This window comes from Sminthopsis crassicaudata, chromosome 3 (genome assembly GCF_048593235.1).
Source record: "Sminthopsis crassicaudata isolate SCR6 chromosome 3, ASM4859323v1, whole genome shotgun sequence".
NCBI classification, from domain to species: Eukaryota; Metazoa; Chordata; class Mammalia; order Dasyuromorphia; family Dasyuridae; genus Sminthopsis; species Sminthopsis crassicaudata.
The window spans coordinates 443,792,379-443,818,709 of record NC_133619.1 but is presented as its reverse complement, the minus strand read 5'-3'; the positions used below and the strand labels follow the sequence as shown (position 1 = coordinate 443,818,709).

The following is a 26,331-nucleotide window of genomic DNA, read 5'->3' as shown; positions in this document are numbered from 1 at the left end:
ATTAAAATGCCCAACAGATTTCAAGTCAATGTTGGGTTGGATTGGGCTTGCTTTGTTTGCTTTTTGGAGGAGAAAAAGGTTCTAATCATTAATTGCATTATGAGCTCCTTAAAAGCACAGATTGGTTTTGCATTTCTTTGTACCTCTAGCCCTTAATGAAATTCTTGTCACAGAATAGGTACTTAATGCTTATTGATTTGACTTGACTTGACTTTTTTGTATCTTTTATTTTGATTTTGAGTATTCCAGAAGACTGATGGAGCAATCTAGAGCTATGACCCTATACAATAGTTAGAATCGTTTATCTATTTTAATGGGAAGTAGTTATCCATTCTTTATGGTGTTATTTTGTATACTAGGGTTAATGTTGAAGAGGTTGGCTTGCTTTGAACATGATTTCATAATGTGAACAACTGCAAGAGTAGAAATTCTTTTTTATCAATGCATGTAATATGTGCAATTTATGATCACAAAGAATTATCTGAAAAGTCAAGTGACTTATCTAAAATCATATAGCTAGTCTGTGTCTAAGGCAATACTTGAAGTTCCTAACTACAAAATTAGACCTCTTATCCACCAAACTGTCCATGCAAGAGATTATGAAATCTAAACTGCTTTTCTACAACAGTTTCCTGCAGCTGAGTTTCATCAGGGCTACCTAAGCATGATAAAATCAGCTCTAGTTCTCTCAAGCAAGAAATGTATATGCTTATGTGAAGACACGATAATCTTATATTTGATATTTGATGAATGATAACCACTTTAAGATTTACAAAGTACTTTACATGTTGTTATCTAATTTTCTTACAACTTCATGAGTTAGCTAATAACATTTATTATCTCCCTTTTGCAGATGAAAAAAACTGGGCATCAAAGAGGGGAAGTAAGCTGCCCAATCCAGAGCTAGTATATACCATAAAGAGCTCTTCAAGTCTATTGCTCTTTTTACTACTCCGTACTTTTGCTAGAGTCTATTGATTAATCCAACCATCTCGTATAATGATAATTAATAATGATAATATATACATAGATTACCTTTTTTCAGAAAATTTGAATACAATAAAATTCATTTAAAACCAAAATTAGATTAAAAATAATTTATTATATTATGACTCAAAAGACTTAGATGCAAAATAACAGACAGCTTATTTATTTTATGTAAATGAATGCTTACAAGTAATTAATCTTTAATTCCAACTTCATGGATTTACTTCTAACTTAAAACATAGGTAGCCTATTGTTTTTAAATGGAACCAAGAGAAAATCACCTACAAACATGCTTGAATATAGACTAGTATCCTTTCACTGATTTCAGGCACTATGCTCAAGGGAGAAGCTTTATGTTTGATTTCCTGATTAGAGAATATGATAGTCAATTATCATCTGCACATATTTGGTTTTCAAAATAAAGGGAAAATATTCATTATATTTTTGTTTGTTTTAATGAGTGCAACTACTGATACTTTTCTCTTGGTCAAATTCCATTTTACCAAAAATATTGGAGTATCAAGCTAAGAAGTAAACCAAAGCTTATTAACTTAATTACTATAAAATTTCTCTAGCTAAAATATTTCAGAGGACTTAAAGAAATTGATTATATCCTACCTGTGCCATCAATTTTTTGTTTGTAAATAATATCCTTAGTTGTATCAGAAAAAAAAATAGTGTCTTCCTGTGCATAAAAATCAATTCCAACAAAGTAGGAAGGGCTCCCTGTCACTGGAATGATGACATCTTCCTGGGTAGAGAGGTTGAATGGGATCCCACGCACTGCCAACTGGGATGAAAAGAGCAGAAACTGCCGCACAGCTACAAAGATTATTAAAAAAAAAAAAAGTTTAATTTTTTAATGACATTTTCAACATAAAAATAATTCCCAAATAAATGGATATACATAAAGTGTCTTTTCCATAATTTTCATGTTAGTGTGAAAATCAAAATTAATTTGAATAGAAAATAGTTGGAAAGAAGGGGAAAAAGAAAGGAAATGCAGGAAACAAAACATTAGTAGTAAAATATAACAGTATGTGGTCAAAGAGTTTCAGACATAGATTTAAATTAATGGAACAGTGTTAGAAGAACAAAGGAACAAAGAAAAAGGAAAAGGAACCAGCTAGGAAGAAGACATATTTCCCACCTGCCATTTCTTCCTATGAAGTCTCTATTTGAAACATCTTTTAGAAGGGATTCTACCACTATGTTATATGAATATAGCTATTCAGAAGTTCCATGAAATTCCCCAGGAATCTCATCAAAAACCATCTGTAAAATCCATTTCCCAGCACATTTTTTCTAGTTGTCTTCCGTGAAGGCCCCCATGCCAGAAATTGCACTGAGATAGTGAGCATCAGCAATAGCAGCAAGAAAAAGAATTGAAGAAATGCAAAATGTGGCAAGTCATTGAATAAAAGCTTTTTTTAACCTGGGGATAAAAGAAAATGGTAGCATAGAACAGAAAGACAGAAGAAGAGAGACAGAAAAAAAAAAGGAATGTTGGGTTTAGGGCAGGAGATGCAATTTATAGTCAGTGGGACAAAATGAGAGAGAGAAAGAGAATGAGAATTAAAGAGGTAAGTAGTTCAGCACCTAATTTTAAGGATTATTACAAACATTTTTATTTGAATCTAAAAATAGTCGACATATTAGCTAAGCTATCTGAGGACAACTAAGATGAAGCTCAGTCTTCCACCATGGGGCAGAGTAACAGGCCCTAAATTGTAGGATTTGTCAAGGTAGCAATAAAGCCAAAAATCACAATTGGCAACTACAAAGGGAATCTCTGGAGTGAGAATTGGTAAAATAAAGAATTAAGTTGAAAGGATGTAAGTTTTGTCTCAAAGGAGCAAAGGCTTTGAAAGGCCTTAATTAGATAAAAATTTATCCAGTTTCCCAAGCAATATCATTAATTGATTAAGAGAAGCTATTAAAAATGTAGAGAATTTTTTGAGGTCAAGTTAAGATGGATAGTGAGAAGGGACAACTAAATTCGAGGTTAAGCTAATTAGAAAGAAGAACTCAAAACATTCAGAATTTCATTTTTTCATTATTCATAGCAAGTTTTTCTTTTTAAATCCAAGAGGGAAGTCTATGAAGGGGTATAACATGTCATCAGAAAGAACTAGAGAGTTAAGAGGGGAAGCAAAATTAAAGTCTAAAATAACTGGAGTAAATGGGAAACCCAACACTTTAGAAGGTAGAAACCCACACTTTAAACTCTGACAGCAACAATTATTATCTCCTAACAGCAACAATTATTATTTCCTAAAGGCCCATAGTGTACCTGACTTACTATGTTCTATAAAGATCATATTGAGTTCTAGAAAGAAAGAAAGTAAGAAAGAAACAAAGAAGGAAGGGATGAAGAAAGGAGGGAAGGAAAGGAGAAAGGAGGGAGGAAAGGAAGGAGGGAGAGAGGGAAGAAAGGAAGGAAGGAAGAGAAGAAAGGAAGAGAGGGAGGGGAGAGAAGGGAAGGAGAGAAGGAGGAAAGGAGAGAGGGAAGGGAGGGAAGGGAAGAAGGGAAGGGAGGAAGAAAGGAAAAGACATACAGAGAGAGAAACAGAGAGACAGAGACAAAGAAGCAAAGGAAAACCACACCAGCCAAAAAAAAAAATGTCATTTGACATTTTATATATTGACATTTTAATAGGCAGGAAAGAGCATGGACACATGGACCATTTTAGTGTTTTGGTTTAATGATAAGACCAGCTATAGCATTTTTCTCACCAATGCAATGTCTTCCATCAGGATGTAAGTCAAATCCCAGGATGCATTTGCAACGGTAGCCCAAGCCATCATTATCAGTTCTATGACTAAGGACACACACCTGGTCACATCCTCCGTTGTTATTCCCACAAGGATTCCTTACTAGAAGGACAAGTCAAGTATGATTAGTTACCAAGTATTCTCCTATTATTAACATTTTGATTTTTATATTTTCCTCAAAACTCAATTAAATAATAGCTTCTACCTCACAGGCTTCCTGTGTAAATCAAATGAGAAAAATTTTAAATGTTCCCTGATACACAATAGGTGCTTAATAAATGCTTGTTTCCTTCTTTCTCCTGTTCTTCCCTATGAAACTCTGAAAGAATTCCAAACAGCAGCTTCAAAAACATTTTCAGCAACAGTAGCATTATGTAAAAAGTATATGGTCTCTCATGTGACCTTTTTCAGGGATAATTCTAAATTTCAATATGTTTGTTTTTAAAAATCTGTTCCAATTAAGGAAAAAACTTAGAAATAATTTAAAACAAAATTTGTCTTTTTCTAAATCATCACATATCATTAAAAGTCCTTTTTATTTTCTTCATAGCCTATTTAAACCAAAAACAGAATAGAAAAAATATGTGTATACACATATATACATACATATATAAAATTATATTTTATATGCCTGTATAGTAGGTGCATGTATAATGAGATATCCTGAAAGTTCAGCTAAAAGTCTTTGTTTCCTCCTTCCCTCCCTGTCTTCCCAATTGCTAGTGATCTCTCTTGCCCAACAAAAATTTACTAGTATCCATTTCATGTATATATTCCATTTGCTTTTTTGCGTGTATATTGTTCACACTTTTAGAATTAATCTAGCAGATAAACCTAGCATTTAAAAAACCTTTTCTTTGTAAAATGAAAAGGCAGGATCATAAATAGTAAATGCGATGAAGAGGTACCATATTCAATGGAGGAAAGATTATAGCTCACGTGTTGGCTTCTCTTAGAATACTCTTTCATTATCAGCAGTGTTGTCTTCAAATACCAAAAACAATAATTAGGCACTTTTTGGTCTCTAGGTCACCCAACATTATAAGCATCATAAATCACATAGTATCGTTTACTATAAACATCCAAAACCTTACAAATAAACTTTTTAAACTATTTCCAATAACAAACATTCCATTTTTTCATTCCATTTAGGCTTACCATAGGGCTGTCTGAGAGCATGGTAAATGGTCACTCCATAGGGCCTCAAGGAGGACTGGTAGATAATCTGTGGATTGGATTCTGAAAATTTATTCGCCTTCATCACTGCTAATCTTGTCCAATCCGTAAAGAACACATTGTGTTCAAACAGACTTATTCCATAGGGATGAGGAATTATCCCTCCCCCATGAGCTATTGTCTTCCTGTTATAAAAGGTACAATATATATTTATTCATTAAAGACATATTCAGTTCAAAACATTTGTTAATTTTAAATACATAAATTAACAGAAAATATATTCAATGAACAATATCTAAACCCCAGCTAAAAACAGACTATATATTATAACAATAACTCACATTTACATATATATTGACATTTTTAAGCTTTTTAAATACATTATCTTTTTTGAACCTTATGTAACATTCTAAATAGATTGAATTAATATGTCTACTCTCTTTTTATAGATAAGGAAGATTAAATGATTTGGCCAAAATCATATGATTAATAAGAATTAAGATATGAATGCAGTACTCTGACTTCCAATCTAAGGTTTTATTCATTTATTTGGTCTGTGCCATACATGCATTTCCACACATAGATTCATGGTCTCTTCTAATATCAATGACTGTCTCTGCTCAACTGCTTAATCAAGGAAATCAAATAGTCAACCTTAGATGAAAGAATAACATTTCCGGCATCAATAAGGTAGGAGAAAATTGGAAGATGAAAATGATTTTAATGCCTTTAAGTAGTTGGGAAAGTTAAATGGTACAGTGAATAGTGTGACAGTCCTGGAGTCAGGAAGACTTTCTTCCTGAGTTCAAATATAGCCTCAGACACTTAGCTGTGTGACTTTGAGCAAGTTACTTCACCCTATTTGCTTCAGTCTCCTAATATGTAAACTGAGTTAGAGAAGGAAATAACAAACTTCTCCATTATCTTTGTCGAGAAGGCCACAACTGGAGTCACAAAGTCAGATATAGCTAAAAATGACTGAACAACAACAACAAATAAGTAGTTGAAATTTTAAGAGGAAAATCGATTGCATTGTTTCACAAGCAAAGCAGGATGGCTTGATAAAATTCAAAGCTTGTGGAGAACATAAAAAAGTATAACCAAAAGTTACTAAGAGGCTTAAAATAATTAATATAAAAAGAATCCTGGGACAGCTAGATGGCACACTGGATAGAACACCAGCCCTGATGTCAGGAGGACCTGAATTCAAATTCAGCTTCAGACACTTAAACACTAGCTGTGTAACCCTGGTCAAGTCAATTACCCCAATTGCCTCACCAAAAATAGTAATGACAAAAAAAAATTTAGAATATAACTGTTTTCACATAAGATTTTTGATTGAGAATTTCAGTTCATTTTATGGAACAATTGGTATGACTTTTTTAATGAACTACAAGGTTACTTTTTAAAAACGATTTAATTCAGTTATGACAGTTAAATCAATATTAAGAAATATAGAAAAGGCATGACAAGGGCATCTTAAGATGAAAAAAGAAAAGTTGGGTTTGGTATTAGAGGGATTAAATTAGAATTCTGGCTCTATGCCTAATAAGCTGGGCTTCCTAATTCCTGGGCTAAGGGTTGAATTAGATCATCTCTGAGCTCCATTTTTCATTTCTGGTCCTGAGAACTGATGCTTAAGGAGAAAAACAAGATAGATGAAAATCTTTGGGGATAAGAAATATCAACCCTAAATATCTTTTGATTCACTAAAACCAGTCCTAGAGTAGAACTTGAAAAAAATCCTGGGAGATTTGGAAATATGCACAGGGGATAGCTAAGTGATATAGCAAATAGAGCAACAGGCCTTGAAATCAGGAGGCCCTGAGTTCCAATCCAGCCTCAAATACTTAACACTAATTGTATGACCCTGGACAAGTCATTTAACCTCAACTGCCTTACCAAAAAAAATGAGAACTATGTCATTTGAATTTTGTCCAAAAAGAAAAGATTTTGAGACAAAAGAACAAAACCAGTTTAAACTTAAAAGTTTAGGAACTAGGAAGAATTGTTTTGTTTTGTTTTTTAAAATGTCCAAGGGAATAGAAAAAAAAAAATCCTAAATCACTAGTTAAAATGATACCTTAAATATTTTAGGATACATTTAGATACATTCAGTGTTTCAGGAGCTCCTATGTAAATGATAAAGATGTTTCCTTTCTCAAACCCCTGACTTCTCTGAAGCCGCTAGCAGAGCAAGGTTTACTGGTGACCTTGAGCACCGCTGTGAGATTACTTCACAAGCAAAAAACCATTTACATCCAAGAAAAAGGCTTTTTTATGTTTTCCAAACCTGTGATCTTAGAACAAAATACTTAAGTAGCATAAATAACGGCAAAAACAACTAGTTGACAAATGAAGAATACAAAAGCTATCTGATTAGTATGTTAGAACATGCTATTAGTAGCAAGAATTCTGAAAAATACTCTTGGAAATATTAATTTTGAAAGGTGAGTTAGATATTTGTGTTTTTTGTAGATGCAAACAGAAGAAAAATAAAATAAATAAAACAATAAAAAAGAATGTTAGCCAACATATTTGTAGGGTCCTGGAAAAGATTTTTTTCTTTGTCCAGGAAGAAAACAAATATTAAATGCAGTTAGGGGAGTACAAGGAAAGGGTCTGTACTATTATTAATCTTAACTTTACAACTAGTTCCAACCAAACATTCTAAAGAAAAGAACAAAGTATGCTATATTTTCCATTCAAATGTTTCCACTTAGTGTTTCATATTTTGAGGACTCTAAATCAAAAGTCACCCCTTGAATCAAGGACATATAATAGGATATATAGGTTCAGGATTTCCTGAACCTCAAAAATTTTAAACAAATATGAAGATTCTAGGAGCAGAATAAATAGGAGGGAAGAGAAAAAGCAAAAGAAAAAATAAAGTAAGAAGGTTATTTATAACTAACCATAAGAAGCATTAAAAAGAAAAAGAGTCAAGTAGGAATGCCAATAAAATACATATCTTAGGTATAGATGGGTAAAATCAAAGCCTAAATGCAGTGGGTGGTATGCAATATGATTTACAGTTTCAGTATAGGTTACTTCATACAAATGCAATTATAAAGGCAACCAACTGAGCAATATTTTAATTTTGTGATTTTCCTGCCTCGTCTTTTCCTCTATTACCTGCACTCACTCCCATGTGTAAAGTCATTTTAAAAAAGCATTCTAACCTTTGAAGTCCATCATAAGTTACAGTCTCAATGTAATCAAACCGGCAGTCGACCCAGTAAACTCGCTTTGATATAATATCCAGAGTTATCCCAGCAGGCCATCCCAGCTTTGTTTTTATCAAATCTTGACGGTTGGTGCCATCCATGAAGGCCCTTTCCACCTTAGGGTCCCCAGAAAGACTATCCCAGTCTGAGAAAAATAAATAACTACAAAGAAAAAAAAGATAAAAGAAACTATTTTACAGGCTTACATAGAAAGTGTGTTTCCTAGGGAATTCTCACATCATTTTATCATCCTTAACATGTTCTGAAAGGCCGGTTTTATTGCATAGTGCATCTAAAGACTGGTGAGAATTTTTTCCCAGGAAACAAGGGGGTTCAAGATCTAAAGCAGTAGAGCAAAGAATGTATTAGAATAACAGAAACAGTGAGGTGTTAATCAGAAAAGACAATTCCTCTGGTCCAACTGTGGAAATACACAAATCTGTTAGGCTATTCCCAGGTATAGCAATCATATACAATTAACTAAATTTTCTCCACATTGCAACCTAGAATTCTTTTTTACTGAGAAAACCAGCACTTCATAACGTACAGTAGGTGATTTTTTTTACCTCAATACAGCATCCTATAGAATATTTTCCTTCTGTCTTGAATATTATCCAACAGTATAGCTCATAAATTAAACTATCAACACCATACCCCACCACAAATGGAAAACAGAACTTTAATTGATCTTGTTATTGGAATAGTAAAGCCCTATAAGAGAGAAAAGTGTCTTATGTGGAAATTTCATTTGTAGAAATTAGGAACAATTTGAACTTTAAAACTTTACAATATATCACCTTTCCTGAGTTTGTTCACCACCATGAAAATGATTAGAACACAAAACATTGTATCAAATAGTCTATTTTAATTAATATTACAAGGTGGTGCCATCATGAAGTCAATGACATATTCCTGTTAGAAATCATTTCAATAAATTCTAGATACATAATATTTATCAGTAATATTAAGCATGATTTGAGATACAATACTAGTTTGATTCTACAGTACTCTCAATGTATTCTTTCCAAAAGTATTTATCCCAAAGAGGTGAAATACTATTCTTAGAGTGTTCACATATTCTCATATAAAAAAACACCTGGCTTTTCAAAGTGCCTGATAGTCAAATTTAGTCAAACATTTTCAATTTAACTATTAAATAATCATAAAATAAATCAAGCCCCTAAAAGACAGCACCAGAAAGAAATTAGGCAGAAAGGTAATGGAAATTAATGCTAAGGACCAAAGAGAATTGAATATAGTCTTCTAGTTTTTCAAGTGTCATATAGTATTGTGCAAATATGTGTATAGTGAGAACTCATTATGTGTTCATTTGTCTTAAGCAAAGGCTTATATTTTTTTAGTTAACTGGTCAACAATATATGGCAGTAAGGATAGGTTAAAAGGAAGAATCCTCAGGTAGAATAAAATCAATATTTTCAGGCTAAGTACAACTTTTACAAAACTAAGGATTTGTGAAAAATGTTTGCAACCTGGATTGTCACACTCCAACATACCAATCCAGTTACTCTCTTTATCTGCCATCTAATGCCAACATTTTTGTTAACAATGAGAGGAAACAGAGGCTATTTTTACAATCAGGAATAGATGAATAGTCATTTTGGTTCTTTTCTATAGGGGAAAGATTGAAAATATGTCTTTTTTTGCACAGGAATGAAGAAAAAATCAGATGAAGCCAAAATGTTTGAATTAAACTGATTCAATTAATATAAATAGAACAAATATTTACCAGGCAACTACTGTGTGCAAAACACCATGCTAGGTCCTTAGGAATAACATTTAAAGAACAGTTCCTGTTCTCTAGAAATATACAATATTAATTCCCCTAATTTTGAAAGAATCTAAAATTACAGGCTGAAAATATTAGAATGTGTTTTCTTAATATTCCAATGTAATACTCATGAAAATAATGTTTTTCTGTTCTGTTCTTTCTTCAAATTATATCTCAATTCTGCATTTATTGAAATTCCATTGAATTAAGTAGGCTGAGGGGAAAATAAGACTAAAAATATAGACTTTGAACTTATACCTATGCAACTTACCCAACAGTTGGATCAAGTGCAATTCCCCTAGGATTTCCCAAATTTTCTGTAATAAGGGTGACCCTATTTGTCCCATCCAAATTCACCATGTCTATTCGATTGACGCTGGTCTCTACTACATAAAGCTTATTATTAACCCAATCAACAGCTAGGTTCTCAGGTGTATCAACAGAAACATTCAGAACTTCCTGGATATTTGCACCATCAATGTCAACTGAAAAAACCTGCAAGAAAAACATGAGTTCTTTTTTTAAATTTAGTTTTATTTTTATTCTGAATTTAGTAATCATCATAAAATATGCTACTTCATATATAGAGAACAGAAAATAAAGAATGTATATGATCATGTGAATCTCTGTTATGTACATCTTCCTTTCTTTTTTTCATTATACAAGTGAATTGTCCTGCTTGTCTGTAATTGTTTCTGGACTTCCTTTATTTCTTTTTAAAATGCTTTTAATGATCTCTTTTCTTTTGGAGGGGAGGGAAAACTCTTTCCCTAAATTCCTTCACTCCCTTACCTCCTACATGTAGTGGGGAGAAAAAGACAAAACCCTTGTAAAGCAAATTTCCACATTGCCAAAAAAAATGCATGTTTTATTATGAATCTTGAATCTGTCACCTCTTGCTCAGAAGGTTTTTCACTGGCTTTTTCACTGCTCTTCTGGAATTATGGTTGATCACATGCCTTTTAAAATTCCTCTTTATAATGTTGTTGTCATATAAATTATTCTCCTAGTTCTGCTCATTGCATCCTACATCATCTCATACAAGTTTTTCTGGGTTTCTGAGAAAACATCTCTTTCATGATTTCTTATGGCACAATACTATTCCATTACATTCTTATTCCATAACTTGTCTAACTATTCCCCATTTAATAGACACTCCCTGAGTCTTTAGTTTTTTTGTTCTAAAGAACTCTTCTTCCTTTGAAAAATAGCTAACTAAACAGCTAACAACTATCATTCAGTGTCTTGAGAAACAGAACATCCTTTTTTGCAAAAAAGCATTCATATGAACCTGAAATTCAAAAAATTCTGTGGTTTCATAATTGTACTACACTGAACTGAACTGTCAAGAAGAGGAAAACAAATTATCTTTTAAAGAATATCTAGACAAAAAGAGAAACTGGGAGAATCCTATCTTTACTTTTTTCAACACTTTTTAGATAGCAAGGGATAAGAACATGATTCTAAAAAGCCAAAGTAAAAGAATTTTAAACTTTTCTTACTATTGTATTTTTACCACTGATTTCCACATCTAATATCTTATCATGGCACATAAGTGACCCTGGGTTCTTAAAAACTGTGCCAGCAGAGAACAAAGCCTGGCAAGTTTTACCAAGCTGGAAAGATTTCCAGTGCATGACTGGCAAAGGAATATGTATCTCTCATCCAAGGACTTGCCTGGCAAATGGCAAAGTGCCTTGTTACCAGAAAGCTGGGCACCAGGAATTTGTCTTTAGTTTTTTTTTTCTTTTTTTCTGTTACAGTAATTCACAAAACCCATCCAAGATAGAGGAGACCCACATATATTCCAACCTAAGTAATGAAGCATTATTATAATATTATCTATAGAAAGCAGCCTCTCAGCTGTCTTTGCTATATATCTAACAGGAAAATGTGCCCAATAATATCACCCTTCAGTTTTTGTGGAGACTAATGAAGACATCTAAGAAATTCCAGCATGGTTCTGCAAAGACACCTCTCGGAAGAAAGGAATGCTTTCCTTTTAAACTAATGGATAAGACTCCAGAGGAAAAAAAAAAAACAAAGATTGAATGTTAGAAAAAATTCTAGAAGTCCTATCCTCATAGAGATGACAGAAGTACCACAAAGGTACAAAATAATAAGGCAGGATTCAAATCCTGATTCCAGAACTAACATTCTACTACGGCACAGTAGAAAGTAGAAGTTTGAATCCTAGGTATCACTTAATATCTATGTGACATTAAGCATGACACAGCCTCCCTGGACCTCATTTTCATCATCAGCAAAATTAGAGTCTGTTTTAAAATTCTTTAACAAATATCTGTTGAATTTAATTCAATAGAGTTCCATTTCTGAATCCTATATTACCAAATTAGAAGGCTTTGGGTACAGACCCAAGAATGGGCCAAACTCAACTATTCTGAAGAGGCTACTCACAAGAGAATGGCCCAATGGTGGTGAATTGTTTCAGTCACAACTCATGAATATTGACTACTAAGATAGAGAGAAGATGCAGTCTACATCAGGGTGAGGAACACTCCCGTTAATGAAGGCATCGTGGCTCCTTTACTTATTGAAGCAAAACAGAATTACAATTGGACTAGATTCTCATCCTACAAATTCTAAGGAAGCTGTAATTACAATGTGTTGGAATTCTCTATTGGAAATAGGGGGAAATGACAAAGGGGAGAAAGAGACCTCCCCTATCTTTAAGGAGTTTCACAAATTGATTTCTTAAAATCTCCGCCATCTTATTCAAAGTTGAAATTAAATCCAACTCATTTTCCAAATAAGACTATGTAACAAAATATTGGCTTGTTAAAGTAAATACTGTCAATATTTGTTATCCAATCCTCAATTCAAGTTGCATTTAGAAGATACAGGTGAAATCTGATTTTTATCATCCAGAAAAGCACAGCACTTCTTACATTTTAAGTGATCAAGTTTCAAAAAATTACAACTAAATATCTAGCTAGTTTTGAAAGAATGTCTACTATTTCTCTTAATTAGGCTCTTGGACTGCGTTTCGAATAAAATTAAAAGTTGCTCAAGACTAATGCATATAATAGACTGCTTTGTTTAATGTATCACATGTAATAGTATAGCACAGAAAAGGTGGTGATTAACATAAAATATCTCAAGGGCCTTTTTTGTTAGAAAACAAAGGCACTGCCTGCACCTACTCTCAAAAATGAAAAACTATCAACACATTCTGTTCTTTGTCCCACTCCCTTCTCAGGGCCCAGTCTAGAGATTTCTACTTACCTTATCTTGTACAGTGTCTGTCCAAAAGATTCTATGCAAGTAAAAATGAAAATCCACACCCACAGCCACTCCACGATTCTGAGATTGTACCAGAGTCCGGAAGCTCATTCCATGGATATCGCCAATTAACAAGTCCCGACCATTGGAGAAAATAAGAGATGCTACACCAGCTAAAAGGAGAAGGAGACAGAAATCATTTGATGCATATATTAGGGAGAAATAACAGTTTCTGACATTCTCGTGATTCTTCTTTTCAAAAGGCTTTCTCATTTCCCATCTTGTCTTATCCTCCATCACTATAAACCTCATAGGATAAACAAAAACAGGCTTGGTAATTCCCATTTTAGAAATGAAGAAACTTAATCCCAGAAAGACAAAATGACTTCCCTATGGATTTGGTGGCAAAATTTGTGGAGGAAAAAGCAGATTAAAAACCATGGAAGAAACTTTGTTCAAAATTATGTTTTGCTAGCTATTGGGTATTTGGGATAATGGGCACCTCATTTATTTTATCTATTTCCATTGTTCTTTCAAGAGCTCCAGATGATGAAACCAACATCTGATGAGCCAAGAGCAAGGTCAGGATAAAAATCCCTGGATCCTAATCCAAGGACCTTCTCTATCATGTAGTTCTTCTACATCTACTAAGCATCTACCATGTATCAGGCACTGTGTTAAGTACTAGGGACACATAAAGAAACAAAAGATAGTCCCTGCCCTTAAAAAGCTTACAGTCTAATGGGAGTGATTACACAAAAGCAAACATATACAAAGTAAGTTATATACAGGATAAATAATTAACAGAATGAAGGCCAGTGTCATAGATAATTCACAAAGAGTATAATCAATATTTGAAAAATCAAAAGATGATGGCAGTTACATTTTCTCTGCCATTTACTTACAGGAAACATTGGCTCGACAATGCCGGTGTTGTTCCAGGACATAACCTTCCACACAATGACACTGATGATGGCCAATTCGATCTTCACAGATCTGATCACACACACCCCACATCTTGCAGTCATCAAAATCTACCATATGGAAAACACAAGTTTGTCATTATCCTTCATATTATTTACCTGGAGAACCCTTAAAAATTTTATACAGATGGCAATTCAGGAGCTAGAAAAAGTTCATTCTATTAGAGGCATGTGGATATAATTACATAATAAAGAATTTTTATGAAACACAATAATATAAAGTAGGGCATCCATCAAACAGAACAAAATATCATCTCATATGTGTTTTTCAAAGTGTTTTTTTTTCCAGTGAACACAAAGATAATTACTTTCAAAAATATAGGAAACTCATATTCAAGTAACACTGTCTCTCTTAAGTCAGTTCTAACATTCTTATATTTCCGTGAGGATTCTTCATTCCAAAATAAAGCAAAGCCTAAAACAAATCTATTTCTTAAATAAAGGGCATCATTTGATAAAGTTTCTATTCAAAAACTAATTTTCCATAGCATTACAGAAAAGCCCAAATATGAAAAATAATTTTACTAGTCATTCATAAATTAATTAAGCACACATTTATTATGTATGTACAATGTACAAAGCACTGGAGATGCAAAAACAAAAGCAAAACAAATACAGCCTTGGCCATCAGAAGTCTTACTCATTCCACTATGACTCTAATTAATTTCTAGTTTCCCAAGAACCTACTTTGTAGATGAAAATTGGACTGAGTTTTCTGGAGTTTACAAAAGAAAAGGAAATCAGAGCTCCTACATTCAAGGAACTTACAATCTGATTGAGAAAATAAATTATAGACAATGAAACAATCACAGTACAAATCATAAACAAATACATGACACTCCAAGATAGACTGGATGCCTAAATACTGAAAGAATACCAAGTACAGAAGTTGGAAGACATCTTAAAGGGAGCAAATATTGAGGTGAGAATTTCTTTAGAAAGAAAATCAAAATGGTCTAAGTCATTTTCCACCAGTGTGACATTCACAAACACTACAGGGTAAAGGAGAACTCTGTTGCTGGCCATAAAATGTAAGATTACTCAGCTTATTGTGAACATTCTATTATTATTATTATTATTATTATTATTATTATTATTATTATTATTATTATTATTATTATTATTCATGGATCTCAAATTTTATCTAATGACCAGGACAGCTAAACATTTTACGGATGAGGGAACAAAAGCATGGGGGAACTAAAGGAACTAAATTTAGGAAGCACTACATCTTAAATGTATTCCTTAATTTATGGAGTGTTGTAGAGGGCTTGAACGTTGGAGAAGTATACATGAAACAAGGTGTTAACTCAGTGGAATTGATGAGCTGATGGTTTTCTAGTTCACATATATATTTAGTACTTAGTATGATGGTGCAATGGTTCTCTAGTTCACACATATTCAGTATTCTGTAAGGGCTAAGAAGGACTGGAAATAAGACATTCTATCCTTGACCATTATTCTGGTGACTCTCCTGCCTCCTGCACTCCTCCACTAAGATCAAGACTGAGTCAGACTGGCAGACTGTCACAGACTGCAGGAGGAGATAGGGAGAGACACTGTGTCAGACTGTGACAAGACTGTAAAAGATACATAAAAGACACAATAAAGACCCTAGACTCTATTCCTGACCATTCTCATAGTGTCTATCCTGCTGAGACCAAGACTCATCCGGAGCACCTCCAGAAAGCTATCCCAAACATTACAGAGTGTGTTAGATTTCATTTAAAATCTAAATATAATTAGAATAGACAATTGGAGAGCAGCAATTAACAGTATTTCACTTTTTTAAAAAAGACAATATTTTTTCAAGCCAATTTGGAAAAGTCTTCTTTGTTTACTTTCAATTCTAGGGAAAAAAACAAATTTTTGTTTGTTTTGTTTTTTGTAAAATGAATTTGCAAAGCTATTTACAGATTAAAGTGTCTTATTGCACTCCTCTGCCATTTATTTCTCATTTGAATTTTAAAAATCTAATTCTTTACAGTTATAACTCACAAGAGTAGTGTTGAGGTACCCCAATCACCTCTGTAACCTTCTGGAAACTCAAATCAACAACAAGAATTCATAACAGATCAGAAAGAGACAGGGGCAAGACCCTGCAAGGCAGTAGCCCTTTAAGGACTTCCCTTGAGAGGTGGTCCAGTTCCCAAATCTTCACAACTGTTTATTCAGTTGTCTAGATTCAGATGAAAAGATGGTGTTTGTTAAGTCACACCTACCTCAGATGCTGTAAAGCTTAGGGCACAGAAGGTAGATGATACCACATTGCCAAGTGACCATACAAAAAGCCAAGAGATTCCCCCATCCCATTAGTTGTCTCTCATAGATGGCAACTTGATTATGTCATCTCCCATCTTTGAAGGTGAAATGAAGTAATGTAACCTGTTTTGATTTAATCTCTGTATTTCTAGTATCTAGAACTGTGCCTCAAATATAGAAAGTACTTAATAAATATTTATAGAAATGAATTGAATTAAACTTGTTTTCAAAGAATTAGGAATTCCTCAACACCATTCAAATTCCATTTGGATATTCTGTATCTAATGTTAACAAAGGTAGAAAAAGCTTTTATTTGACAACCCCCACTCTGTGCTCTGTTAAGGGTGCTTATAATTGCCAAAATTTCTGCCAAAAGATTCACTCCAGTTAAAAGGCAAGGACGGGACATTCCAACAGAAATCCCTAGGTCATGACACCACCTGATTCTGAATACAAGAACCATGAGATTGGCTGAGTGTTAAGAATCATTCTGGGAAGTATAGTAGTAGGGAGAAGCTGCAGAAGATTGTGCAATATGACTAGGAATTTTAGAGAGCAAATATTCCTAATTCTCCTGAGCTACAAATGTTTGGAAGCATTGTCTTTGAAGTCTTACTTAAAAATAATTTTTATTAAAAAGTATCCAATTTTTAGTTACTAGAATAAGGTTTTGTTTTCTAGACAAGGTATGGGAATGAGTGAAAGAAAAACTTCCTAAGTCTTATCATTAATAATATGAGTAGAATAAGAAGGGAATAAAACTTTAGCATCTTTACCAGATGAGAAGAGGGCCCTGATTTATAAAGAATAAAAGGACTAAAGCCAACTTGCAGAATCTGAAGGCACAGAGAAACTATCAGGGAAAAGTATGACTTTGTTAAAGTTTATTTTTTATATTATGCCATTCTTCATGATCATTTTGTTTATTCCTCGAGTAATTCGAGAAATCGAGTAGAAAGGGAAAAGCATTTCTATTGGCACACTTCTTACATGAGAAAAAAATCAAATAAAAATTGATTGATTTCCTTATTTTAAAATATTGGTTGGTCTCATAAGATCACAAATAAAGAAGAGAATGTGTTCTTTATAAAGAGATAAAAGTCCCTCCCTTGTCATTTAAATTAACATGGAAAAGTAACCAGCTTCAGATGTACAATGCAACTGACATCCTCTGAAAATCAAATGAGAGCTACAAATATAAATTTAGATATAAATATACATACAGATATATACACTTAGATAAGAATGTACACGATCAAGCGTCTTCAGGTATCTGAGAGAAAGTGAGTCAAGAACACCTATTGCTAAACATTTAGGAAAGAAAAAAGGATAATGAACAAAGGTATTGGAATAGTTTGACATTGGTTTAGGGATGCTGAAAACAATAATGATGATAGCTAACATTTATATAGGGATCACTATATGTTAGGCACTATGCTAAACACTTTACAATTATTATCTTATTTGATCCTTACAATAATCCTGAAAGATAGGTGCTATAATTTCTCCATTTTACAGATGAGGAAATTGAAGCAAACAAAGATTAAATGACTTGCCCAGAGTGACACAATTAGTCAAATTTGAATTCAGGTCTTCCCAATTCCAGGTCTACTGTTGTATCTACTGCATTGAAAAGCAATTTGTTTTACTAAAAAAAATGATTGCATCTGCTCTTCAGGAAATGAAAAATAGAAAAGTTAATATAATACTGATAATGTCTTATGCCTAGGAATTTCTATTGAATTCTTTTCTATTAAGAAAATAAGAAAAGGACAGAAATCTAAAAGAAAAAAAAAAGATTGCCATGTCTAAGTAGGAAAGGTGGGGAGCAGAAGGGAAAGGCAGAAGGCTCAACATTTGTCAAAGTGATAGGGCAGAACCAGAAAAGCTGTTAAATGCCCATTGATTTATACTATCACAAGAAAAAGGGATGATGATTTACTTGAAGATACTAAAAAGCATAAGAAAGAAGAACAAAGATGAAGACATTAATCTGAAAATTGTTTTAAGATGAGTTGAATATATAGAATTTAAATGACATGAACAGTTTAAAGAATGGTTTATATCTTATTAAGGTCAAAGTAGTTGGTGTAGTGAATAGAGCACTGGATTTGGAGAAGGGAAGACTAATCTTTCTGAATTCAAATCTGTCCTCAGATACTCACTAGTGGTGTGATCCCAGGTAAGTCACCTACCCTCAGTTTCCTTGTTTATAAAATTAACTAGAGAAGGTAGTGGCAAAACATTCCAGTATCTTTACCAAGAAAACCCCAAATGGAGTCATAAAAAAGTATATATAATTAAGACAACTGAAGAATATCAAGTGGAGATTTTAATATTAACTACTTATAAAAATCAATTGGCTTTTTTTTGGTTACTCTTAGGGGATTTAGAACTCCTGATTATCTTCAATCCCTCAGCATTAAACACTGGTCTTTAAACTTGGGGTTATCATCTGAAAGAGGAATAACACAGTTATTGACATTATTGAGGATATGGCTCTGATATGAAAAACCCAAAATATATTTACTTTACATGCTACAGGACAACTGCAATCAGAGTAATTTACTATTTAAAAAATCACTTTTTTCCTGACAAATAACTAAAACAAAAAAAGTGAACATTGAAGCTATAGCTTACAATATTAAATAATTTAGGCAAAACACTAAGAATCAGAATATTGTCTAGGTATCTCATAATAACTAGAACCATGTACTATTAGAATTGCTCTTGACTCTCAATAGAAAATCACTCACATTCAAGAAGAAAAGATCATAAGAAGCTAAAAGTAAAAGTACTGAGACAGAAAACTAAAGTTTTTCCTAATTCACACTCTTTTTGCCAAGGCTTCAAAGCATCTAAATTTGAATGAATCAATCTCTGCAAAAATATCTTTCCAATAATGAGAATGAGTATGCATCATTCCTTGGTATTCAGATATCAAGGAATCTCAGAATTCTAGACAATATGAAAGGGTAGTGAATTCTAAGTCTTAAAACTAGGAAGACCTGAGTTCAGTTCCTGACTCTGACATGTGATGATTGTGTGACCCTGGACAAGTTATTGAACGTGACAGTGCCCTGATCAACTTCTGAGATTATAAGTTTAAGAGAAGATGATGACCTGTATTGGTAGAGGAAGCTTCCTTACCCAAGAGTTTCTTTTATGAGTAAAATCACAACTACAGCTCTACTCTCATCCTACTAAAGGACAAAGTAGTGGCCCAGAATAATTCTCAACTGTATGTTCTTTAGGAATCCATAAAGAAATCCCAAACTACTTTAGCATATAGCTTCCCAGCCTCTTCTTACCAGATGTCCCAGGGAACAAAGGTGACTGACTTTCCTTTTCTCATTTCTCCTTTCCTATGCCCTCTGCCAGTGGCAGCAGTAATGGTTCGCTGATCAAATCATCATACATCAGAAGGTTAGAGAAAGAAAAATAAAAATAAAAAAGTCTGACCAACAGACCCTGAATAATTGGGAAGTAAAAAATGCAATGTAAATCTGACTCCTCTATCAATAAAATTGCAATGCAATTTAACAATGAAATTGTACATTTTAATTTCATTATAAATTTGTAAAATTACATTACAATTCACTAAGGTGCTTGCCTCAATTATTAGGTTGCAAATTCTTTGTGAGAGAGGTTTAGTTTTGCAATTAGGAAAATCTGGCTTCATTTCCTACCTCAGAGACATAGTCCTGAGTGATTATGGAAAAGGCACTTGATTTTTTCAATTACTTGGGCAACTCTTTAGGCTACCATGGCAAAGGAAAAATGATGGATGGATTTGGATTTGAATTCAAGTCTCAATTCTGCTACTTATTTTCTGCATGACCCTAGCCAAGTCATTTAATCTCCAATATCTCGAATTTTTTTTATCTATAAAGGAGTTGGACCACAAAGGTTGCTTCTAGCTCTCAAGTTTAGATCTTATGGTTGGTAACTTAAAGACAATTTGCCAATATGTATTCACAGAGAATTTCCACTCTGAAGGATCCCCATTGTGATGAAATGACTGACACTCTCCTCCTTACTTGTAGGGTAAAACTCTTCTATTTTTTGCATCTCTACAAATTTTTTCTCCTTCCTCCTTCTTAGATAGAGAAGATATTCAATAATATTTATTGGATTTAAGTTAATTTGTTGACTTGAATGTCCAAAAGTCCCAGTGATTTCCATTACTTTTATATATCCTAATAACGGATTTGGGAAGACATTTCATGTGCTGTGTCCAATTCTGTGCTAGCCATTACCAGGGATATTCAGAAGGAGGGCTCACCTTACTAAGAAGCATTTTTTAAACATTCCAAATATGTAAAGAAAAAAATATGGAATTCTTATCTCTTATCTGCCACTTATACACACATTGGCTTTGAGGTATCTGACTAAAATTTCCTTCAGGTTATCTTTACCACTCTCAAAATTCTCACTGAAGATCATTCTTCCATTTATTATCATGTCACCATCTCTACAGCAGCTAGGTGGCACAGTGGATAGAGTGCTGGACCGGGAGTCAGAAAGGCTCATCTTTTTGAGCTCAGATCTGGCTTCAGACACTTCCTAGTTGTGCAAATCTAGATAAATCACTTAACCTTATTTGCCTCAATTTCCTTATATGTAAAATGAGTTGGTGAAGAAAATGGCAAATCATTCCAAAATCTTTGCCAAGAAAACCCAAAATGGGGACACAAAGAGTCAAAAAAGACTGAACAACTGTCATCACCTCTATAGAAATTCCACAAATAGAAGTTCCCTAATATCAATTATTTTGGCCCCAAAAATTAAGCCCATAAATATTGTTACATATGGATTTTCCCATTTTTGACTTACCAACACAAGTCCGGCTGTCATTTGAGCTGATGACATAACCCTGGGGACAATAACAAATCCCTCCAGTTGGAGAGGAGTGGCAACGATGCTGACAGCTCAGAGTGGCACACTGAGATATATCTAAACAAAGAAAGGCACTTTTATCAAGATAATAAGCCAGCCAATTTTCCTAAAAAATAATGAATTTTTTTTTCCTTTCTAAAATCAAGAAGTATAGGACAAGGACATTCAAAATTGTCATAGTAACTTGCATGTAGTTAATAGGAACTAACTCAGTAAAGCTGGGGGGTTTTTTTTAACCAAAATTATTCTAATGCAGCTCAACACAAATCAACGTAATGACTATAAAAAACAATCTAAATTTATATCCCATGTCTGATATCCCAAAACAGATTTTCTGATTAAATTTAAGACTGCACAGTATCATGGAAAGAGTATGAACCTAAAGTCAGGTGAATGGGTTCAAATCCTGTTTCCAATGATTAATAATGTTGATGACCATAAACATATCACTTTTAACTTTCCAAGTCTTCATTTCTGTAAAATAGCATCTGCCTCCCAGGACTGTTGTGAGGATCGTAACTTTCCAAATTGCACTTTATAAACTTTAAAAAACTTTATGAATTAGTAACATAATTTTCTTTTTTTTTTTCACAACATAGAATAGCTACTCTCTAATTCACAGAGGCAGAAATCTTATACTTTTTACATAATGATCCAGTTCTGACAGCTCTTATACTCACTACAGTGTCTGCCTGCAGTCACATTGGTCTCATCTTCTCCAGAAGGGCAATCTAATGTCCCATCACAAAGTTTTTCGATTGGGATACAGTGCCCAGACCCTGGACAGGCCCATTCTCCTGGGTAACACTCATGATGACCACTTTCTGAACAAAAGAGGGAAAAAATGCACAAAGTATTTCAGGTGATAACAAATATTTTTATACTAGTAAAGCAAAGCCAATTTGTTTTTTTATTTTTTAGTCCATGGCAATAGAAGCCTAGGAAACATGCAACAAAATAAATAATAGATAATCCACAAATCATATTTAGCCAGTATTTTAAGCTGACTCTCTCACTAACATTTTGTCAGAACAGATGAGTAATAAAATTCATTAATTTAAGTTCACTTTCTTCTTCTGATCCTTGTATATTTATAGTTAGGACCACAATACATAGAAGCAGTGTCGCAATAGGAGAAGAGGCACCAGACACAGACAGATTTTGCTTAAGGGCATGAGCACAATAAGATTATTCTTGAGTACCCCAGAAATGAGAGAAAAGAACTTCCAGCAACTAGGAACTATGAGTAATACCTGTGCCACATATGCTCTTTAAGCTTGAGACCACTTTCCCCTAGACTGGGCATTTGCTTGTGAGAAAGTATGTCACAGACTTCTAGGAAGATATTTTATATCATCTGTTCTTACAAATAACATCTTAATATGTATCCTTTTCTAAAAGTACTTATTCTTTCTATTGAAAATAAGCTAGGGGCAGCTAGGTGGCACTGTGGATAGAGCACCAGCCCTGAATTCAGGAGGACCTGAGTTCAAATCTGATCTCAGACACTTAACACTTCCTAGCTGTGTGACCCTGGGCAAGTCACTTAAACCCAGCCTCAGGAAAATAAAATAAATAAAAAAGAGTGACTTAAAATAAGCTAATTCTTGAGGCATGTGGGTGGTGCAATGGATAGAGCAACGGACCTCAGAAAGACTGAGTTTCAAATTTATTTTAGTTTGCTGTGTGACTCTGGAACAGTCACTTAACCTGTTTGCTTCAGTTTTCCCATCTATAAAATAATCTGGAGAAAGAAATGACAAAATATTTGAGGATCTTTGCCAAGAAAAACCCACAATTCAGGCATGACTAAATAACAAAAACAACAAAAAAGCTAATTCTCAACTGATATTCTTCAGAGGAAACAAATTAATAGTTGTGAGCCAATGGCACTAGATTATCACCTTCAGATCCCTCAGGAGTATACCTAGAACACTGGAATCTAAAACTCATATTTGAGAGTGGAAATTGAAATAAGAATACTCCAGATCTTATCTGGGCTATTAATGTTTAATAAATGTTTGAGTTGAGTTAGTATGCATCAAGTCTGTTAAGGGAAAAACAACAGTATAGATGTGTGGAGAAAAATTCTGCCCAGTTTTCTTATTGATAGCAAGGAAATTTTTCCAGCTGATTATATGTTTACAAAACATAGATTTTTTTAAATGCCTAATTTTCCATTGTTGACTACCTGACCAGGTTACTGTTATCACTCCAATCACTGATATACCTCAATTCCATCATCTCTTAGTTGAGGAACAACTTTGAATGTATATAAGTTCTAGTGAGGAGAAAAAAAGTCCTGAAAAGTATTTCACATAGAAAGAATATACTTTGCCCCGGAAAACGTCATCTGAGAGAGAAAACCTCCACTCACCACATCCATTTTCATCTGCATTATCTTCACAATCATCATCACCATCACAAATCCAACTTTGATGAATACAACGGCCACTTGGGCAAGTAAAGAAATTTCCTCTGCATGTTTGATAGGCTATAGAGAAAGAACAATAACTTTACTCCTCATATAGAAACCATAAATAACAATTAAATTAGAATCATGGTTAATAGCATGATAAAAGGGGAAGGAACTTTGGAAATTATCTAATCCAAGTAGCACATTTTATACAAGTCCTGAAATCAGAGATAAAATGTTAGGCCCAAAATGATACAACTACTAAATAATACAAATGTAAGTCTAAAATCCAGGTCTCTTGACTCCAAGTTCAGCCCAAATTTGTTAATTTTGTCAAACACGTGTTAAGAATGTGAGGATACAAAAAAGGCAAAAAATACAGTCCCTGCCTTCCAAAAGCTCTTTTATAGAATAATGCTTGGCACATAGAAAGTACTTTTTCATTCACTCATTCTTTCCTTCACTGGCTGCCAACTTCCATCTGATAAGGAAAAGGGATAAACCCAACAAAGAGTTAAAGTACAACAATAAATGCCTTCCTTTCCAGTATGAACTCTACCAAGTCTGTTATTTTAGTATCTTTAACTTTAATATTGTATATAAGTACTTAATAAATGCCTTTTCACTCATTCATTCTTATTCTATACTCATATCTTTCAGCAATTACTCCTAAAAAAAATTAGGGAGAATTCAGAATTCCTAGAACCAATATACCAATAAATAAATAAATAACAATAAATATGAAGCTTTCCCCACCTTATGGTAGATTATCTTTGGAAGAAAAACAACACTCTCGTGGCTAATTAACTTTGAAAAGTTTTTAAGTTATTTTCTGGTTCCAAATGCCAGCTAGTTTAATATCTTTTGTTTCAGAAGAATGAATAGGATGGTTAAAAGATGTTAGCTCTGAACAATAGGGCCCAAAATAATAAAATCACCATACTGCAATCATGTTCATCACTCTGGTCTCCACAGTCATCATCATGGTCACAGACAAAGGATCGAGGGATGCATTCTCCATTGGCACACTGAAACTGGCTATTCAGGCATTTCTGAGCTAGGATACAAGGTGAGAAAGGGAAAGAAAAAAAGCCAATTTCACTTCCACCATTGAAACTAAGCTGAAAAGGATTCTAATCATTTTTATTTTATGGAAAGTATTTATATCGTGCTTAAAAAGAGAACCAGTCACATATTGTGCCCTGAGAGCTACTTACTGCAATTGACTTCATCTGAGGAGTCCCTGCAGTCCACTTTCCCATCACACTTCTGGTTTGTATTATAACATGCCCCATTGGCGCAAGTCAACTGCTCACAGACTGGATATTCTAAAGGACGAATGGAAAAATATATTTAGTCTAATCCAATCCAATTTGGAGGAGAAAGAAAGGAAAGAAAGAAAGAAAAAAGAAAGAAAGAAAGAAAGAAAAGAAAGAAAGAAAGAAAGAAAGAAAGAAAGAAGAAAGAAAGAAAGAAAGAAGAAGAAAGAAAGAAAGAAGAAGAAAGAAGAAAGAAAGAAAGAAAGAAAGAAAGAAAGAAAGAAAGAAAGAAAGGAAGAAAGAAAGAAAGAAAGAAGAAAGAAAGAAAGAAAGAAAGAAAGAAAGAAAGAAGAAAGAAAGAAAAGAAAGTAAGAAAGAGAAAGAAAGAAAGAAAGAAAGAAAGAAGAAAGAAAGAAAGAAAGAAAGAAAGAAAGAAAGAAAGAAAGAAAGAAAGAAAGAAAGAAGAAGAAAGAAGAAAGGAAGGAAGGAAGGAAGAAGGAAGAGAAGAATAAAGAAGGAAGGAAGGAAGGAAGGAAGGAAGGAAGGAAGGAAGGAAGAAGGAAGGAAGGAAGAAAGGAAGGAAGGAAGGAAGGAAAGGAAGGAAGGAAGGAAGGAAGGAAGGAGGAAGGAAGGAAAGGAAGGAAGGAAGGAAGGAAGGAAGGAAGGAAGGAAGGAAGGAAGGAAGGAAGGAAGGAAGGAAAGGAAGGAAGGAAGGAAGGAAGGAAGGAAGGAAGGAAGGAAGGAAGGAAGGAAGGAAGGAAAGGAAGGAAGGAAGGAAGGAAGGAAGGAAGGAAGGAAGGAAAGGAAGGAAGGAAGGAAGGAAGGAAGGAAGGAAGGAAGGAAGGAAGGAAGGAAGGAAGAAGGAAGAAGGAAGGAAGGAAAGGAAGGAAGGAAGGAAGGAAGGAAGGAAGGAAGGAAGGAAGAAAGGAAGGAAGGAAGGAAAGGAAGAAGAAGAAAGAAAGAAAGAAAGAAAGAAAGAAGAAGAAAGAAGAAAGAAAGAAAGAAAGAAGAGAAAAAAGAAAGAAAGAAAGGGAGGGAGGGAGGGAGGGAGAGAGGAAGGGAGGGAGGGAGGAAGGGAGGGAGGGAGGGGAGAGAGGAAGGGAGGGAGAGAGAGGGAGGAAGGAAAGGAGGGGTAGAGAAAAAGGAGGGAGGAAAGGAAAGAAGAGGGAGGGATGGAAGAGGAAGGAAAGGAGGGTAGAGAAAAAGGAGGGAGGAAAGGAAGAAGAGGGAGGGAGGGAAAGAGGAAGGATAGGAGGGAGCAAGGAACAGGGAAGGAGATTTATACAAGCATGGAGTATCATGGCATCACTGTATT

The 26,331-nt window shown here is 34.0% G+C and overlaps 1 protein-coding gene across 1 annotated transcript in view; it reads right to left on the bottom strand.

The window, feature by feature from the left end:
• LRP2 (LDL receptor related protein 2) overlaps positions 1 to 26,331 on the bottom strand; it is a 236,218-nt gene that overhangs the window by 144,177 nt on the left and 65,710 nt on the right. Inside the window, exons 5-16 of the mRNA XM_074302211.1 lie at positions 24,975 to 25,085; positions 24,701 to 24,814; positions 23,719 to 23,835; positions 22,022 to 22,165; positions 21,279 to 21,398; positions 14,103 to 14,231; positions 13,201 to 13,370; positions 10,226 to 10,449; positions 8,121 to 8,327; positions 4,921 to 5,123; positions 3,724 to 3,864; positions 1,606 to 1,809 (exon numbers count right to left, since the gene is read on the bottom strand). Coding sequence (XP_074158312.1) covers positions 1,606 to 1,809; positions 3,724 to 3,864; positions 4,921 to 5,123; positions 8,121 to 8,327; positions 10,226 to 10,449; positions 13,201 to 13,370; positions 14,103 to 14,231; positions 21,279 to 21,398; positions 22,022 to 22,165; positions 23,719 to 23,835; positions 24,701 to 24,814; positions 24,975 to 25,085 — 1,884 coding nt within the window. The remainder of the gene's footprint in view (positions 1 to 1,605; positions 1,810 to 3,723; positions 3,865 to 4,920; positions 5,124 to 8,120; positions 8,328 to 10,225; positions 10,450 to 13,200; positions 13,371 to 14,102; positions 14,232 to 21,278; positions 21,399 to 22,021; positions 22,166 to 23,718; positions 23,836 to 24,700; positions 24,815 to 24,974; positions 25,086 to 26,331) is intronic.